The 18,430-nt window shown below is 43.0% G+C and overlaps 1 protein-coding gene and 1 long non-coding RNA gene across 7 annotated transcripts in view; one reads left to right on the forward strand and one right to left on the reverse strand.

The window, feature by feature from the left end:
* The window catches only part of DIP2C (disco interacting protein 2 homolog C), a 467,742-nt gene that overhangs the window by 249,454 nt on the left and 199,858 nt on the right, over positions 1-18,430 (forward strand). For 5 of the 6 annotated variants that reach the window (XM_077268558.1, XM_077268561.1, XM_077268555.1 and 2 more), the window contains one exon: positions 426-497. The exons of the other annotated variant lie outside the window; for it this stretch is intronic. In XM_077268558.1, the coding sequence (XP_077124673.1) occupies positions 426-497 (72 nt within the window). The remainder of the gene's footprint in view (positions 1-425; positions 498-18,430) is intronic. 6 annotated transcript variants of the gene reach the window in all.
* LOC143781761 (uncharacterized) overlaps positions 1-18,430 on the reverse strand; it is a 40,799-nt gene that overhangs the window by 5,472 nt on the left and 16,897 nt on the right. The window lies entirely within an intron of this gene.

Here is an 18,430-nt window from a genome sequence, read left to right on the forward strand (position 1 = left end):
ACTTAAATGGAATGATGTAATGATAACGATGTCATTTGGAATTGTTATTTCAGAAAAGTTTTCGTACATGTCCCCTGTTGTGTATTATCTCATAAACCTGCACACGCGGGTGTGATTCATGACTATTTTCAGTGACAATATAATTTATGACAGTCTTTTCTATAAATATGTAACTGAAAGGCAAGGTCTTCAATAAAACCCTGGATTTTACTGGGAAACACATGTGGTGGGAATATCTGTTAGTAACTGTGTTTCGTGTCTTTGTTGCTTTGGCAATGGATATGGCTGTTGTGGCTTGTGTTCTGCTGACCCGTCTCTTGGCTTGTGTTTCCCCGATGTCTGATGTAACTTTGGTGCAATTTCACAAAAATAGAAGCAATGAAAAATAAGTTCCCTTTCTCATCCATTTCACTTATTTTTGGCAGGTGACATCACACAGAAAGGTTATGAAAAGAAAAGATCGAAATTAATAGGAGCCTATCTGCCTCAGCTACAAGGTATGGACAAGGCTTATAAACACATTTTAACTGCAGTAGTTGAAGAGGAAACTTAAGTCCTCCTAAAATATACATTATAGCAAAGCTTTCTTATAACTGTTATTTTATAAACTAACTAATGCTAAATAACAAATTAAGTTTTAACCATGTGGGTGGTGCATGCAAATTACCTTCTGATAGTAATCTGGCTGGTCTGATAGTCTTCTAGCCGGTTCTATTCCTGAAACTAGTCATGCACTCCGGGCTGTAATCATGCCCACAGTGGCGTAATTTATGTCACATGAAGGGTTCAATGTCATAGAATCACTCCTAAAACACAGGCACACATCAGAACGAAATGTCCAAGTGCCGGGGTGTGCTTACAACCGCTGCACCGCCACACCTCTATGACTGAAAGCTGGCAGCTCCCAGGAGAAATAGTTAATTTCCTCCCAGTTCCCACCTTTTCAGTAAGGCGGCCGGCCAACATTGTAACTCTATTAACCTGCAGATTAACCATGTACAGTATCTACAGGTTAATAGCATTTGGGGACATGACGGGTTCCCCTTAAGTACCAGCTGGATTCAACCAAGTATGTGACCGCTATTTCAGGAGCGATTCGGTCATGTTGGACACTGTTAGGATGGCACTGCCTAAATGACTAGTTAGAGGTATTTTGCATATATTGCACTTATGATAATAACTTTAATTAGGTTATTCAAGATTAGACAGTTTATCTAAAAACATGGTGGTAAAGCTATTACCATAAATAGTTGGGTAACAGTGAATAAGTTAGTGAACATGGTGAATAAGCTGCATATCATGGTTAATAAGTGGAGCACCACAGTGAATAAGTCTGGTAATATGGTGAATAAATTGGGGAACATGGTGACTAAGTGGCATAACATGGTGAATAAATGGAGTAAGATGGTGAGTAAGTGGGTTAAGTTGGTGAGCACAGTGAATAAGCTGAATAACATGGTGAATAAATTGGGGTAACATGGTGAATAAGTAGTTTAACATGGTGAATAAGTGGGGTAACATGGTGAAAAATTGGGTAACATGGTGAATAAGTGGGGTAAGATGGTGAGTAAGTGAGGTAACGTGGTAAACATGGTGAATAAGCTGGATAACATGGTGAATACATGGAGTGGCACAGTGAGTAAGTGGAGTGAAACTAACCGACAATAATACATGGAAAGGCATACAAGTAGTTTAATTGATTGCAGCTTTGTTCAGAGGTCAGTTATCAGTTTTCGAGGCCATAGGTAATAAGGACCATAGGTGTTTTACTTGTGATATTTTCATCACGAGCTATAGTATGTGTACATAGTTTGGCACAAATATTTTTCATGAGATGTCACAATTGTGCAGTATCTATACATAAAAAATGGCATCTATTGGGGGATTATGATACCATCGGTCAGATTTATTAATAATGTACACTAGTTTTTGTACCAGAAAAACAGATTTATGTCCCCTGTGTACCCGAACACATGCTCTGTTAATTAATCTGGGGCACGCTGCACTTGGGTAAGATACTGGTGCATCATACATTTGTATATGGTGCAAAAGTCTTCAAGGGGTTTTCTCAAGTTTTCTTTTGAGCAGCACACCGCTTTCCATTCTCTTTCACTTACTGGTTTCTGGAGGGCGGACTCTCCTTCTTGAGTGACAGTTCTAGTGAGTAGCAGAGCAGTATTAGTTGAACTATAAGGTTGTGTGCTGACTTTGCATTTATGCTGCATTTTTTCAGTGCAGATTTGTTGCAAAACTTGAAAGCTCCTAGGAAACCAGCTGTACACTATGTGAGATAAAAGCAGTGCAGGAGATTGACAGCAGAAAAAGCAAGTCAATTGCAAACTTGCTTATGTTTATGCTGTCTAACAAACTAAAACATTTGAATAAAATGAGAGCACCCCTTTAATAAATCTTCTTTAATAAAAGTTGTCTCCTTTTGGCTTTTAAAGACTTTTTGTTACCCTGCATGGTCACTGCCTGGATAGACATACTGATAGTCCATTTAGATTGTGAGCCCCAATGGGGACAATGAGGACAATGTCTTTTAAATCCTGTGGAATTAATGATACTACAAAAGCAAGCAAAATAACTGAATACAGATTTTATCAATAAATTTAGAATTTTGAAAATGAAGGATCAGTCCTGGCAGAGAAAGACGACAATTTCTCTGATATTATAAAGTTGCTTATTTTCAGATGTACCATTAATTTAATTTAAATAAAAATTAAAACGATGGTTACTCTTTAAGCTTTTGTGCTGTATATCCTTAGCATGCTTGTTTTTTGCCTTTTTTTTGTGCCTGTGATTTTCTTGTAAATATATAACGGTAGATACATGCTGTTCCTCTTTGGAAGGATGAGAAGTACAAGTCCTATAAAAGTCCTCGTATAATCTCATAGTACATTACGCAGATTCCAGTCTCACACCAGGATATAAATTGGGTTATAATTTGTTAGATACCAGACAGCTGCCTTATACGTATCACATTCAGCAATCCAATTGCTGTTAGTCACCTGAACAAGCCGCATAGTGCATTATACTGTGCAATTTTCTCATTATTTTTGCAGAGTAAAAGAAAAAGAAATGACAGGTTTATATAGCATGTAATAATCCAAAAGTATATATGTGTATATACTGTATGTGTATATACTATATGTGTGTGGGTATATATAAATATATGTCCAGTTTCGTGTAAAAGTTTGGGCACTGCTGCTCAAATTTACTGCCATTGTTAACAGTTAAGCAAGTTGAAGATGAAATTATCTGTAAAAGGCCTAAAGTTAAAGATGACACATTTTAGGCAAAAAAAAAAAAATAAAAAAAAAAAAAAAAAAAAAAAATATATATATATATATATATATATATATATATATATATATATATACACACATATATATGTATATATATACTCACCGGCCACTTTATTAGGTACACCATGCTAGTAACGGGTTGGACCCCCTTTTGCCTTCAGAACTGCCTCAATTCTTCGTGGCATAGATTCAACAAGGTGCTGGAAGCATTCCTCAGAGATTTTGGTCCATATTGACATGATGGCATCACACAGTTGCCGCAGATTTGTCGGCTGCACATCCCAAAGATGCTCCATACAAGGCAGGATGGATCCATGCTTTCATGTTGTTTACGCCAAATTCTGACCCTACCATCCGAATGTCGCAGCAGAAATCGAGACTCATCAGACCAAGCAACGTTTTTCCAATCTTCTACTGTCCAATTTCGATGAGCTTGTACAAATTGTAGCCTCAGTTTCCTGTTCTTAGCTGAAAGGAGTGGTACCCGGTGTGGTCTTCTGCTGCTGTAGCCCATCTGCCTCAAAGTTCGACGCACTGTGCGTTCAGAGATGCTCTTAGGCCTACCTTGGTTGTAACGGGTGGCGATTTGAGTCACTGTTGCCTTTCTATCAGCTCGAACCAGTCTGCCCATTCTCCTCTGACCTCTGGCATCAACAAGGCATTTCCGCCCACAGAACTGCCGCTCACTGGATTTTTTTTCTTTTTCGGACCATTCTCTGTAAACCCTAGAGATGGTTGTGCGTGAAAATCCCAGTAGATCAGCAGTTTCTGAAATACTCAGACCAGCCCTTCTGGCACCAACAACCATGCCACGTTCAAAGGCACTCAAATCACCTTTCTTCCCCATACTGATGCTCGGTTTGAACTGCAGGAGATTGTCTTGACCATGTCTACATGCCTAAATGCAGTGAGTTGCCGCCATGTGATTGGCTGATTAGAAATTAAGTGTTAACAAGAAGTTGGACAGGTGTACCTAATAAAGTGGCCGGTGAGTGTGTATATATATATAGATATATATATATATATATATATATATATCTATATATATATATATATATATATATATATATATATATATATATATAGTCACTTTCAAATAAACTACAAAAAGGAAAATGGGCTGATGCAAAAGTTTAGAGTTTTGTGCGCTTAGATAACTTTGACCAAGGTTTCCAGACCTTAATTAGACTGTTAGGGTTATGACTAGTGTTGAGCGATACCTTCCGATATTTGAAAGTATCGGTATTGGATTGGATCGGCCAATATCCAAAAAATATCGGATATCGCCGATACCGATACCCGATACCAATACAAGTCAATGGGACATAAATATCGGAAGTGATCCTGGATGGTTCCCAGGGTCTGAAGGAGAGGAAACTCTCCTTCAGGCCCTGGGATCCATTTTTCATGTAAAAAATAAAGAATAAAAATAAAAAATATGGATATTCTCACCCTCGGACGGCCCCTGGCATCCTAAGAATGCAGAGTGAAGGACCTTCGATGGCGTCGCGGCTTGTGATTGGTCGCGTGACCGTTCATGTGACCGCTCATGTGACCAATCACAAGCCGCGATGTCATTGCAGGTCCTACACTCACTGCATTCTTAGGAACGGAGGCTGCCGGTTGCACTGCTGAGGTCCGGGTCCGTCGGAGGGGTGAGTATATCCATATTTTTTATTTTTATTCTTTATTTTTTACATGAATATGGATCCCAGGGCCTGAAGGAGAGTCTCCTCTCCTCCAGACCCTGGGAACCATATGCACCGCACATGCCTGGGAACTTATAGGAACTTCCGATTCCGATTTCCGATATCACAAAAATATCAGAACTCGGTATCGGAATTCCGATACAGCGAATATCGGACGATACCCAATATTTGCAGTATCGGAATGCTCAACACTAGTTATGACTAGTAATGAGCGAGTATGCTCGTTACTTGATTTTCTCTGAGCATGCCCGGGTTGTCTCCCGAGTATTTCAGCGTGCACGGAGATTTAGTTTGTCAACGCAGCTGCATGATTTGCTGCTGCTAGACAGCTTGAATACATGTGGGGATTGCCTAACCCAAATGTATTCAAGCTGTCTAGCAGCTGCAAATCATGCAGCTGCGTCAACATAAACTAAATCTCTGAGCACGCTGAAATACTCGGAAGCAACCCGAGCATGCTCGGAGAAATTCGAGTAACGAGCATACTCGCTTATCACTAGTTATGAATTGTTCACTATCATCGTTAGGAAAGGCCAGTTGATGCAAATTTCCCAGCTTTATTAAAACCCAGCTGCCTCTAACCTTGTGCCAAAAATAATCAGCCATTGGTTCTCCTAAGCAGCTGCCTAGCACTCTGAAAATGGTGGAGGCCCACAAAGCAGAAGGTTATAAGAAGATAGCAAAGCATTTTCAAGTTGCCCTTTCCTCAGTTCAAAATGTAATTAAGAAATGGCAGTTAACAGGAACAGTGGAGGTCAAGATAAAGTCTGGTACACCAAGCAAAATTTCAGGGAGAGCTGCTTGTAGGATTGCTAGAGAGGCAAAACAGACCCCCGCTTTACTGTAAAAGACAATCAGAAAGGATTAGCTGACTCGAGTTACTGTAGTACATTGTTCTACTGTTCAGAGACACCTGTACAAATATGTCCTTCTAACCTGGATCCACCACTCACTGTGTCTGGTATGCAGTTACTGGCATCTCAGCCATTAAATCTGGTACAGGGGCCTGCTAAAGCTGTCAGTACTTGGATTGACAGCTCAGTCGTCCAGTCTGGTGCAGGGGCGTGCTGAGCTGTCAGTGGGTTGATTGACAGCTTGGCCGTCCAATCTGAGAATGGTGAGCGCTGGCTGTCTCCAGATGTTCATTATCCCACGTGATTGCCAGACTACTTAACTGGGCTCTTACTCCCAGACCTCTGCAAGACGTGCAGCTACTGCGCGGTTTGCCTCTCTGTGTCTTGCGTTCTGTTTGTAGCTCTTTCGTTGCCTGACCTTGGTCCTTGTTCTGACAGTCCCGTCTATTTAACCTCTTCTGCTCTGATCTGCTATTTTCTCGGTGTTCTGATCTCGGAACTTTACCGGAATAAGTCTTTGTCTCTTCCTTCTGTTTATGACGTACCTTCCTTGCTTTTGACCTTGGACTTCTTGACCACTCTACCTCATGGTTAGACCGTCACACCATCATGGAAGATTCATCAGATGAAAACCTCTCCTGCATCCTCACCATAAAATTCAGTATCAGAATTATGCTAAACAACATCTAAACATCTGATGCATTTTGGAAGCAAGTTCTGTAGACTGGTGAGGTTAAAATAGAACTCCTTGGCCACAATAATCAAAGGTATATTTGGAGAAAAAAGGGCACAGAATTTCAGGAAAAGAATCATCTCGCCAATCATTAAACATGGAGGTGGATCAATCATGCTTTGGGGTTGTGTTGCAGTCAATGGCATGGGGAACATTTTCACGGGCACAGGGAAGAATGGATTCAATGAAATTTCAATAAATTCTTGATGCAAATATAACAACATCCATAAAAAAGCTGTTTGTGTTGGGTTGTGCAAATGTTTAATGATCTTCAAAAGGCACAAGATTAAGGTTTTACAATGGCCCTCAGTCCCCTGAACACATTGCAGTGCATGCAGGACGCCCCTGGAATCTCACAGAACTGGAAAAATTTTCCAAGGAAGAATGAATGAAAGTCTCTCAAACAAGAATTAAAAAACTCTTGGCTGGCTACAAAAAGTGTTTACAAGCTGTGATACTTACAAAAGAGGGTGCTGCTAGGTACTAATCATGCAGGTTGCCCAAACTTTTGCATCAACTCATTTTCCTTTTTGTAACTTTTTTAATGTAAAATATGAAAATACAAGTGCTTCTCACTAAATCAGAATATCATCACAAAGTTAATTTATTTCATTTCTTCAATACATAAAGTGAAACTCATATATTATATAGAGTCATTACAAACACAGTGATCTATTTCAAGTGTTTATTTCTTTTAATATTGATGATTATGGCTTACAGCCAATGAAAACCCAAAAGTCATTATCTCACTAAATTAGAATAATTTATATAACCAGCTTGAAAAATTATTTTAAAATCCGAAATATTGGCCTACTGAAATGTATGTTCAGTAAATGCGCTCGTCTGCATTATTGGGTCTGGTGTCTCTCATCTTCCTTTTGACAAAACCCCATAAATTCTCTATGGGGTTAAGGTCAGGCAAGTTTGCTGGCCAATCAAGCACAGTGATACTGTTGTTGTTAAACCAGGTATTGCTACTTTTGGCAGTGTGCACAGGTGCCTAGTCCTGCTGGAGAATGAAATTCCCTTCTCCAAAAAGCTTGTTGGCAGAGGGAAGCATGAAGTGCTCTAAAATTTCCTGGTAGGCATCTGTGCTGTCTTTGGTCTTGATAAAACACAGTGGACCTACACCAGCAGATGACATGGCTCCCGAAACCATCACTGATTGTGGAAACTTCACACTAGACCTCAGGCTGCTTGGATTGTGGCCTCTCCACTCTTCTTCCAGACTCTGGGACCTTGATTTCCAAATAAAATGCAAAATTTACTATCTTCTGAAAACACCTTGGACTACTGAGCAACAATCCATGTCTTTTTCTCCGTGGCCCAGGTAAGACGCTTCTGGCGTTGTCTATTGGTCATGAGTGGCTTGACACAAGGAATGTGACACTTGTAGCCCATGTCCTGGATACTTCTGTTTGTGGCGGCTCTTGAAGCAATAACTCCATCTGCAGTTCACTGCTTGTGAATCTCCCCCAAATTTTTAAGTGGCTTTTTCTTAACAATCCTTTTAAGGCTGCGGTTATCCCGGTTCCTTGTGCACCTTTTTGTACCACATTTTTTCCTTCCACTCAACTTCCCATTAATATGCTTTGATACAGCACTCTGTGAACAGCCAGCATCTTTAGCAATGACCTTTCATGGCTTACCTGTTGTGAACTGTGTTTTGGGGCTCCCTCTTGTGGTCACTAATGGTATTGTATGAGTCATGTCTTTCTGCAGGCTTGGACTTCAGCTGTTCCATTAATCTGTGGGTGTTCCCTATTTAGTCCTCCTTAGGACCCAGTCTCTTGCCTGGTATCGATGTATTCAGTCCTATTCTGACTCCTCTGGATTCCTTGCCATCTGTCTCATGCAAGAAAAGCTAAGTCCTGTTTGCATACTTTGGATCATTTGCATTATCAGTGTTTTTTGTCCAGCTTGCTCAAAATGTGATTTTCTAACTCGCTGGAAGCTCTAGGGTGCTGATATTCTCCCCCTCACACCGTCAGTCGGTGCGGGGGTTCTTGAATATTCAGCGTGGATGTTTTTGCAGGGTTTTCTGCTGACCGCATAGTTCACTTTCTATTTTCTGCCTATCTAGATTAGTGGGCCTCACTTTGCTTAATCTAGTTCATCTCTACGTTTGTGTTTTCCTCTTACCTCACCGTTATTATTCGTTGGGGGCTTTCTACATCTTTGGGGTTAATTTCTCTAGAGGCAAGTGAGGTCTTATTTTCCCTCTAGGGGTAGTCAGTTCTCCGGCTGGCTCGAGACGTCTAGAATCAACGTAGGCACGTTCACCGGCTACTTCTAGTTGTGTGTGTTAGGATCAGGTATGCGGTTAGCCCAGTTTCCACCTCCCTAGAGCAGTTCTATGTTTTTTGCACACTGAGCCAGAATACCAGAGATCCTCTATCATTAGGATCATAACACTTACCCTCCTTGTGGATTGTGTCACTGACTGCCTGAAGGACATCTGTCAAGTCATCAGTCTTCCCCATGATTGTGGAGCCTACTGAAACAGACTAAGGGACCTTTTTAAATGCTTAGGAAAGCTTTGCGGGTGTTTTTTTTGTTAATTATTCTAATTTACTGAGATAACTGAGACTTTTGTGTTTTCATTGGCTGTAGGCCATAATCAACATTAACAGAAATAAACACTTGAAATAAATCACTCTGTAATGACTCTATATAATATACGAGGTTCACTTTTTGTGTTGAAGAAGTGAAATAAATTAACTTTTTGATGATATTCTAATTTAGTGAGAAACACTTGTATGTTTATATATCTTTTTTTGGCTAAAATACAAAGGAAATGTGTCATCTTTAACTTTTAGCCCTTTTTGAGATCATGTCATCTTCAACTTGGTAGCTTACTGTAACTGTTCACAATGATTGTAGTTTTAATGCCACTGTGTGTCTACATATGTGTGTGTGTATATGTGTATGTATATACAGTAAATATATTAATATATACCGTATTTTTCGGGTTATAAGATGCACTTTTTTGATGCCCAAAATTAGGGGGAAAATGGGAGTGCGTCTTACAACCCGAACACTGCTTACCGAGGGGTCAATGCTGCGGACCCGGAGCTGGTGGTGGTGCTGCAGTCCTATGGTGTGCGTTGGTGGTCCTTCGGTGTGCGCTGGTCCCGCGGCGAATGGTGGCTCTTCTTTTGGGGCCCGTCTTCTCACTTGGTCGCAGATGGAGGAAAGCCGAGATCTCCATCCACACCTGCCTCTACGCAATGTCTGTAGGAAAATGGCCACGGATGTGGCGCAGGTGCAGATAGAGCTCTCGGCTTAGGCTACTTTCACACTAGCGTTAACTGCAATACGTCGCAATGCGTCGTTTTGCCGAAAAAACGCATCCTGCAAAAGTGCTTGCAGGATGCGTTTTTTCTGCATTGACTAACATTAGCGACACATTTGCAACGCATTGACACACGTCGCAACCGTCGTGCGACGGTTGCGCCGTGTTGTGGCGGACCGTCGGGAGCAAAAAACGTTACATGTAACGTTTTTTGCTCCCGACGGTCCGCTTTTTCCGACCGCGCATGCGCGGCTGGAACTCCGCCCCCACCTCCCCGCACTTCCCCGCACCTCACAATGGGGCAGCGAAAGCGCTGGAAAAATGCATCCGCTGCCCCCATTGTGCGGCGCAGAGATCGCTAGCGTCGGTAACCTCGGCCCGACGCACAGCGACGGGCCGAGCCCGACGCTAGTGTGAAAGTAGCCTTACTGAGTTCTCAATCTGCGCATGCGCTGCATCCGGCGGCAGGGTCCATGCAATGCTCCGCTGCAGACATAGCCCTAAAGCTGAGGAGGCAGAGAAAAGCGATTCTCTCTCCTGCTCCTCTGCAGGGATGGATAGTGATTGGTGGAGGTAACTGTTGCTGAGCTGCCTCCACCAATCACATATCTGTCCTTGCACACTATTTAATGTTGCAAATACGGTACTCTCAAGTCTGAGATCCTTTAAACCCTTCATGACATGCGCCGTACTAGTGCTGCGCATGTCGTGTCTCCCCCTTTGATGTGGGCTCCGGCGCTGATCCCACATCAGAGTCGCTTTTGAATAGCTGACATGTGCGTGCAATAGTGGCAGGTGGAATTGCGATCCACCCGCCGCTATTAACTAGTTAAACGCTTTCAGCGTTTGACAGCGGCATTTAACTACCGCTTCCGGCCATCGGGCCGGAAATGCGCGCATCGCCGACCCCCATCATGTGGCCGGGGGTCAGCGATGCGTCGGCATGACAGCCTGAGGTCTATGGTTGTTGATGCCGGCTTGCTGTGAGCGCCACCGGCGCTCATAGCAAGCCTGTAATTCAGCTACATAGGAGCGATCTGATGATCGGTGCTATGTAGCAGAGACGATCAGGCTATGACAGCTTCTAGCCTCCCATAGAGGCTATTGAAGCATGGCAAAAGTTAAAAAAAAAAAATGTTTTAAAAAATATGAAAAAAAAAATAAAAATTATATAAAAGTTTAAATCACCCCCCTTTCGCCCCATTCAAAATAAAACTATAAAAAAAATCAAACATACACATATTTGGTATCGCCGCGTTCAGAATCGCTCTATCTGTCAATAAAAAAAAAGGATTAACCTGATCGCTAAACGGCGTAGCGAGAGAAAAAATTCAAAACGCCAGAATTACGTTTTTTTGGTCGTCGTGACATTGCATTAAAATGTAATAACGGGCGATCAAAAGGACTTATCTGCACAAATGTGGTACCATTAAAAACATCAGCTCGGCACCCACAAAATAAACCCTCACCTGACCCTAGATCCCGAAAAATGGAAACGCTACGGGTATCGGAAAATGGCGCAATTTTTTTTTTTTTTTTAGCAAAGTTTGGAATTTTTTTTCAACAATTACATAAAAAATAACCTAGACATGTTTGGTGTCTATGAACTCGTAATGATGTGGAGAATGATAGTGGCAGGTCAGTTTTAGCATTTAGTGAACCTAGCAAAAAAGCCCAACAAAAAACTAGTGTGGGATTGCACTTTTTTTTCAGTTTCACCACACTTGGAATTTTTTTCCTGTTTACTAGTACAAAACATGGTAAAACCAATGGTATCGTTCAAAAGTACAACTCGTCCCGCAAGAAATAAGCCCTCACATGGCCAAATTGACGGAAAAATAAAAAAGTTATGGCTCTGGGAAGGAGGGGAGCGAAAAATGAAAAAGGGGTTAATGAAAAGTGAGCCAACATCCCCCATCATCCTTCAGATATACTGTATCAATGGGTATATTCTGAAGGATGATGGGAGTTCTAGCCATATTTAGTGTAAATATACACTGTATTGTAGTGTCCAAAATGTTTATTGCAAATGTGACTTCCACCTCCCTCATCTTTCAGAATACTTCCGTGTATACAGCAGTATATCTGAAGGATGATGGGGGATGTTTGCTCACTTTTCCTTAACCCCTTTTTTGTTTTTCGCTGTATTCCTGAGGATGAGTGGGGTGGTAGTCCCAATATACGGTACAGCAGGCACTGTACTATAATTCACAGATCCCCCATAACAGAGCTTCATCCACAGATAATATTTTGGATTTTATTAAAATTTTTGCACATTATTTGGCTCAAAATATTTTTTTCCTTATTTTCCTCTCTAAAATCTAGGTGCGTCTTATAATCAGGTGCCTTTTATGAAGCGAAAAATACATTAGGCTAGGGTCACATTGCGTTATGTGACCGCGTTTAACGGACTACGTTACACCGCGGCATAACGCGGTGTTAACGTAGTCCGTTAACGCCGCCATAGCCTGTAATGATGAGCGCGTCGCTAGCGCCCGCCCACATTGGGCGTGCGCTAGCGATGTGCCGTCATTTGAGTGACGGACCTCGGACGCTGCTTGCAGCGTCCGCGGCGCGCCGGAGGTCCGTTCCCCGCTCTCGCAGATCGGGGATCTGCGAGAGCGGGGACGTTAGCGCGACCCCGAACGCGGCCCCTACAAAAACATTGCGTTAGCGCAATCCGCTAGCGCTAAACGGATTGCCCTAACGCAATGTGAACCTAGCCTTATTCTTTTTTCAAGTCTTTGTCTTTATTTTATATTACTATTTAACCATTAAATTGTCCCCAACAACAATATTATGCATATTAATTCACATAACTCACACTGTCCTTCCCCATCCTGACCACGATGGGTAGATATAAAAAAATCTTTGTTCAAGTCACATTCCCAATAATTCATTCTTTTTCTATCATTGCTCGCTTGTATCCAAACTGTTTTCTCCATGTTTATGTTACGCCCTATTATATTTACTCATTCTTCTAAAATTGGAATTTGTACTGAATCCCATTGCCTTGTTACTAGTAGTCTGGTTACAAATAACATTTTAAATAGCGCCTCTTTCATTTGTCTTTCTCCTTTTATTTTGCTTATACTGTATCTCCCAAAATACGTCTGGCAAATCCATTTGCAAATTTTGCCTCAAGATTAACTGTTGATTTAATTTTGATTTCATAAATCAATAGCACACATGAACATAAGCAACTTTGTATTATAGTTAAGGCTATGTGCACACGATGCGTTTTTGATGCGTTTTTTTACACGCGTAAATGCTCCAAAAAGGCAATGGAGTGCTAAAGCTAGGTAATTCAATGACAATCCTGAAGTGTTGTGCACGTGATCAGTAAATTTCCGTTCATACCTGCAACGTTTTATTTTCTGCAGCATGTCAATTCTTTTTGCGTTTTTGCAGCGTTTTTGACTCATTGAATTTAATTTACTCAGTCAAATCAGCAGCAAAAATGCAGGTGTAAAAAGGTTTGCGTATTAGCTACAGATTTGCTGGCAAAAACGCTTCGATTTGTCAAAGGGAAATGTTGTCAGAAGGAGGAAGAGTGTGTGGGCGGAGAACATGTATCTGTCTGTGTGTGTGTCTGTCTATCTGTGTGTGTGTACCCATGCGACGTGTGTTCCCAGGCGTCGTCTGATGGACTACTACTCCCATCCGGCTACGGCTTTTGTCACATATAACAGAGACAGCATGAGCCGATGATGTGAGAATAGTCTCATCATTTTGGCGCCTGAGTTAAATTGTAAAAAAGCAATCAAAACATTTACATATTCGCATACAAAATACATAATCACCGAACGCCTAATCCCCGATGCCCGTGTCTCATGCAAACAATAAAAAATAATAAACCAACGTATACTCTCCTTTCCTCCGTAGTACATTTAATACCGAATGTCCCACGTCGATCTCACCCGGCCGCTGGCAGTACACTGACAGGAGGTGATCGCTCCCGCAGTGTATCACTGAGCCGCCGTGAGAGTTAACTGGAGTTCATCAGCTGATCAGCGCCGGTGCTCTCACTAACGGCACCGCTGCATGGGAAAGATCTCACACAGCGGCAGTGCCGTAAGTAAGAACACCGGAGCTGATGAACTCCGGTGAACTCTCTCATGGCAGCACAGTGATACACTGCGGGAGCGATCACCTCCTGTCAGTGTATTGCCGGCGGCCGGGTAGACCGGTCACATCTCCCGATGTGACTGTTCTAGACATGAGATCGCCGTGGGACACTGTATTAAATGGACTACATTGGACAGGATAATATTATACTGTATGTTGGTTTATTATTTTTTTGACTGTTTGCAGGAGATGAGGGTGTCGGGGATTAGGTGTTCAGTAAGTATAGTAAATTTAGATTCGAGAAAGGAGTCTGTGTGATTATTTCAAATAAAGGACTTTATTCTGGCCATGTCTTTATTTACCATGTAACTATAGGATTAGTAATGGATAGGTGTCTTATAGGCGCATCTCCATTACCAACCTTTGGGCTTGATGTCACCTGACAATACAAATGTGACATCATCCCCACAAATATGAACCCTTCTTGCCACCGCTACAGGGCAAGTGGGAAGAGCGAGGCTAAGTGCCAGAATTGGTGCATCTATAAGATGCGCCATTTCTGAGGCGGCTGAGAGCTGATGTTTTCAGCCTTGGTGAATGCCAATATCCATGGCCCCTTCCCAGGCTATTAATATCAGCCTGCAGCTGTCTGCCTAGCCTTTGCTGGTTCGTTTTTATAGGGGGACTCCTGACAATTTTTTTCTGGGGTTCCCTTGTAAACTAGCCAGTTAAGGCTAAGCAAATAGCTGTGAGCTGATATTAATAGCCTGGGAACTTTTGGCAATTTTCTCCTTCCCAGAATGTTAGCATCAGCCCTCAGCCGTCGGCTTTCCCTCTGCTGGTTATTAAAATTATGCGTGAGCCATGCAAGTTTTTAAACATTTTTTTTTTAAATAAACATATTGCTTTTCACGCAGATTTCTGACAGTTGATTTTTTGTTACAGCATAAGTAGGTTAATTTTGTTAATGCTCCTACATAGGCGAGTGTGTGTGTGCGTGTCTTTTTCTAATACTAGCTGAAGAGCCCGACGTTGCCCAGGCATAGTAACGAACTGTGGTTAGTTATAGTACCTCACGCCTCTCATTTTCCCCCTCACTCCTCTCATTTTCCCCCTCACTCCTCTCATTTTCCCCCACTCCTCTCATTTTCCGCCTCACTCTTCTCATTTTCCCCCTCAATCCTCTCATTTTCCCATCACTCCTCTCATTTTCCCCCTAACACCTGTCAGTTTGACCTCACACCTGTCATTTTCCCCTCAGTATATACCAGTTATCTACCCTGTATATAGTATATACCTGTATGTCAACTGCTCCTGTATATAGTATATACCTGTTGTGCCATCTGCTCCTGTATATTCCTGTATGACATCTCCCCTGTATATAGTATAACTGTATGTCATCTCCCCTGTATATAGTATATACCAGTATGTCGTCTCCTGTCATGAATCCCAATGGCTAGGGATAGCAAGGGACAAGCAAAGTAATACAAAATATCGGACGAGCTCTAGGGTGATGGAACCTGGGCTGACCGCTGCCCTACGCCTGACAAACGCAACTAGAGATAGCCAGGGAGCGTGCCTACGTTGGTTCTAGACGCCACGCACCAGCCTAAGAGCTAACTAGTACAGCAGAGAAAATAAAGACCTCACTTGCCTCCAGAGGAATGAACCCCAAAAGGTATAGTTGCCCCCCACATGTATTGACGGTGAAATGAGAGGAAGGCACACACATAGAGATGATATATATAGGTTCAGCAAATTGAGGCCCGCTGTAAACTAGAAAGCAGAACGATACAAAAGGGGTCTGAGCGGTCAGCAAAAAACCCTAATCAAAAAAACCATCCTGAGATTACAAGAACCCATGTGCCAACTCATGGCACATGGGGAGAACCTCAGTCCACTAGAGCTACCAGCTAGCATAGAGACATAATAAGCAAGCTGGACAAAAAAAACCAACAACTGAAAATCAGCACTTAGCTTATCCTGAAAGATCTGGGAGCAGGTAGGCAGGAACCAAACAGAGCACATCTGAATACATTGATAGCCGGCAAGGGAATGACAGAAAGGCCAGGTAAAATAGGAAACACCCAGCCTCTGATGGACAGGTGGAAACCAAAGGCCGCAACCCACCAAAGTCACCCAGTACCAGCAGTAACCACCAGAGGGAGCCCACAAACAGAATCCACAACAGTACCCCCCCCTTGAGGAGGGGTCACCGAACCATCACGAGAACCCCCAGGGCGATCAGGGTGAGCTCTATGGAAGGCGCGGACCAAATCAGTCGCATGAACATCGGAGGCGACCACCCAGGAATTATCCTCCTGACCATAACCCTTCCACTTAACCAAATACTGGAGTTTGCGTCTGGAAACACGAGAATCCAAGATCTTCTCAACAACATACTCCAATTCTCCCTCCACCAGCACCGGAGCAGGAGGCTCAACCGAAGGAACAACGGGCACCTCATACCTCCGCAACAACGACCGATGGAACACATTATGAATAGCAAACGATGCTGGGAGATCCAAACGAAAAGATACAGGGTTAAGAATCTCCGAGATCCTATAAGGACCGATGAACCGAGGCTTGAACTTAGGAGAAGAGACCTTCATAGGGACAAAACGAGAAGACAACCACACCAAATCCCCAACAAGAAGTCGGGGACCCACGCGGCGACGGCGATTAGCAAACTGCTGAGTCTTCTCCTGAGATAACTTCAAATTGTCCACCACCTGGTTCCAAATCTGATGCAGCCTGTCCACCACCACGTCCACTCCAGGACAATCCGAAGACTCCACCTGACCAGAGGAAAAACGAGGATGAAACCCCGAATTACAAAAAAAAGGAGAGACCAACGTGGCAGAACTAGCCCGATTATTAAGAGCAAATTCGGCCAGTGGCAAAAAAGCAACCCAGTCATCTTGATCAGCAGAAACAAAACACCTCAAATAAGTTTCCAAGGTCTGATTAGTTCGCTCCGTCTGGCCATTCGTCTGAGGATGGAATGCAGACGAGAAAGACAAATCAATGCCCATCTTGGCACAAAACGTCCGCCAAAATCTAGACACAAACTGGGATCCCCTGTCAGAAACGATATTCTCCGGAATCCCATGCAAACGAACCACGTTCTGAAAAAATAAAGGGACCAACTCAGAGGAGGAAGGCAACTTAGGCAAGGGCACCAAATGAACCATCTTAGAAAAGCGGTCACACACAACCCAGATAACGGACATTTTCTGTGAAACCGGGAGATCAGAAATAAAATCCATGGAAATGTGCGTCCAAGGCCTCTTCGGGATGGGCAAGGATAACAACAACCCACTGGCCCGAGAACAGCAAGGCTTAGCTCGAGCACACACTTCACAAGACTGCACAAAGGTACGCACATCCCTAGACAAGGAAGGCCACCAAAAAGACCTGGCCACCAAGTCTCTAGTACCAAATATTCCAGGATGACCAGCCAACACAGAAGAATGGACCTCGGAGATGACTCTACTGGTCCAATCATCCGGAACAAACAGTCTTTCTGGTGGACAACGATCCGGTTTATCCACCTGAAACTCCTGCAATGCACGTCGCAAGTCTGGGGATACGGCGGACAATATTACCCCATCCCTAAGGATACCAGTAGGCCCAGAGTCTCCAGGAGAGTCAGGCACAAAACTCCTGGAAAGAGCATCTGCCTTCACATTCTTTGAACCTGGCAGGTATGAAACCACGAAATTGAAACGAGAAAAAAACAACGACCAACGAGCCTGTCTAGGATTCAAACGCCTGGCAGACTCAAGGTAAATGAGATTCTTGTGATCAGTCAAGACCACCACACGATGTTTAGCACCCTCAAGCCAATGACGCCACTCCTCAAATGCCCACTTCATGGCCAAAAGCTCCCGATTACCCACATCATAATTGCGCTCGGCGGGCGAGAATTTTCTAGAGAAGAATGCACATGGCTTCATCACCGAGCCATTAGAACTTCTCTGTGACAAAACCGCCCCCGCTCCAATCTCGGAAGCATCAACCTCAACCTGAAAAGGAAGTGAAACATCTGGTTGACACAACACAGGAGCAGAAGAAAACCGGGGCTTAAGTTCCTGAAAGGCCTCCACGGCCGCAGGAGACCAACCAGCAACATCAGCACCCTTTTTAGTCAAATCAGTCAAAGGTTTAACAATACTGGAAAAATTAGCAATGAACCGACGATAAAAATTAGCAAACCCCAAGAACTTCTGAAGGCTAAACACTGTAAAGTAACACACTGGCGCTATATACTGGCCCGAACCTTCAGCTGCAAACACCTTGGCACGTAGTGTGCAACCCTGCCAACCAATATTAAAATTAGAATAACAAACAACAAACAGGTGCTGCGCTAGCAGGAGGAACTGTGACTAGGAATACATCTCAGTCACCTACCTCACTGTTGTGAACTGACGTGTCCACTTGGGACAATGGGCTGCTGTAGA

The sequence above is a fragment of the Ranitomeya variabilis genome, chromosome 6, assembly GCF_051348905.1.
Source record: "Ranitomeya variabilis isolate aRanVar5 chromosome 6, aRanVar5.hap1, whole genome shotgun sequence".
NCBI classification, from domain to species: Eukaryota; Metazoa; Chordata; class Amphibia; order Anura; family Dendrobatidae; genus Ranitomeya; species Ranitomeya variabilis.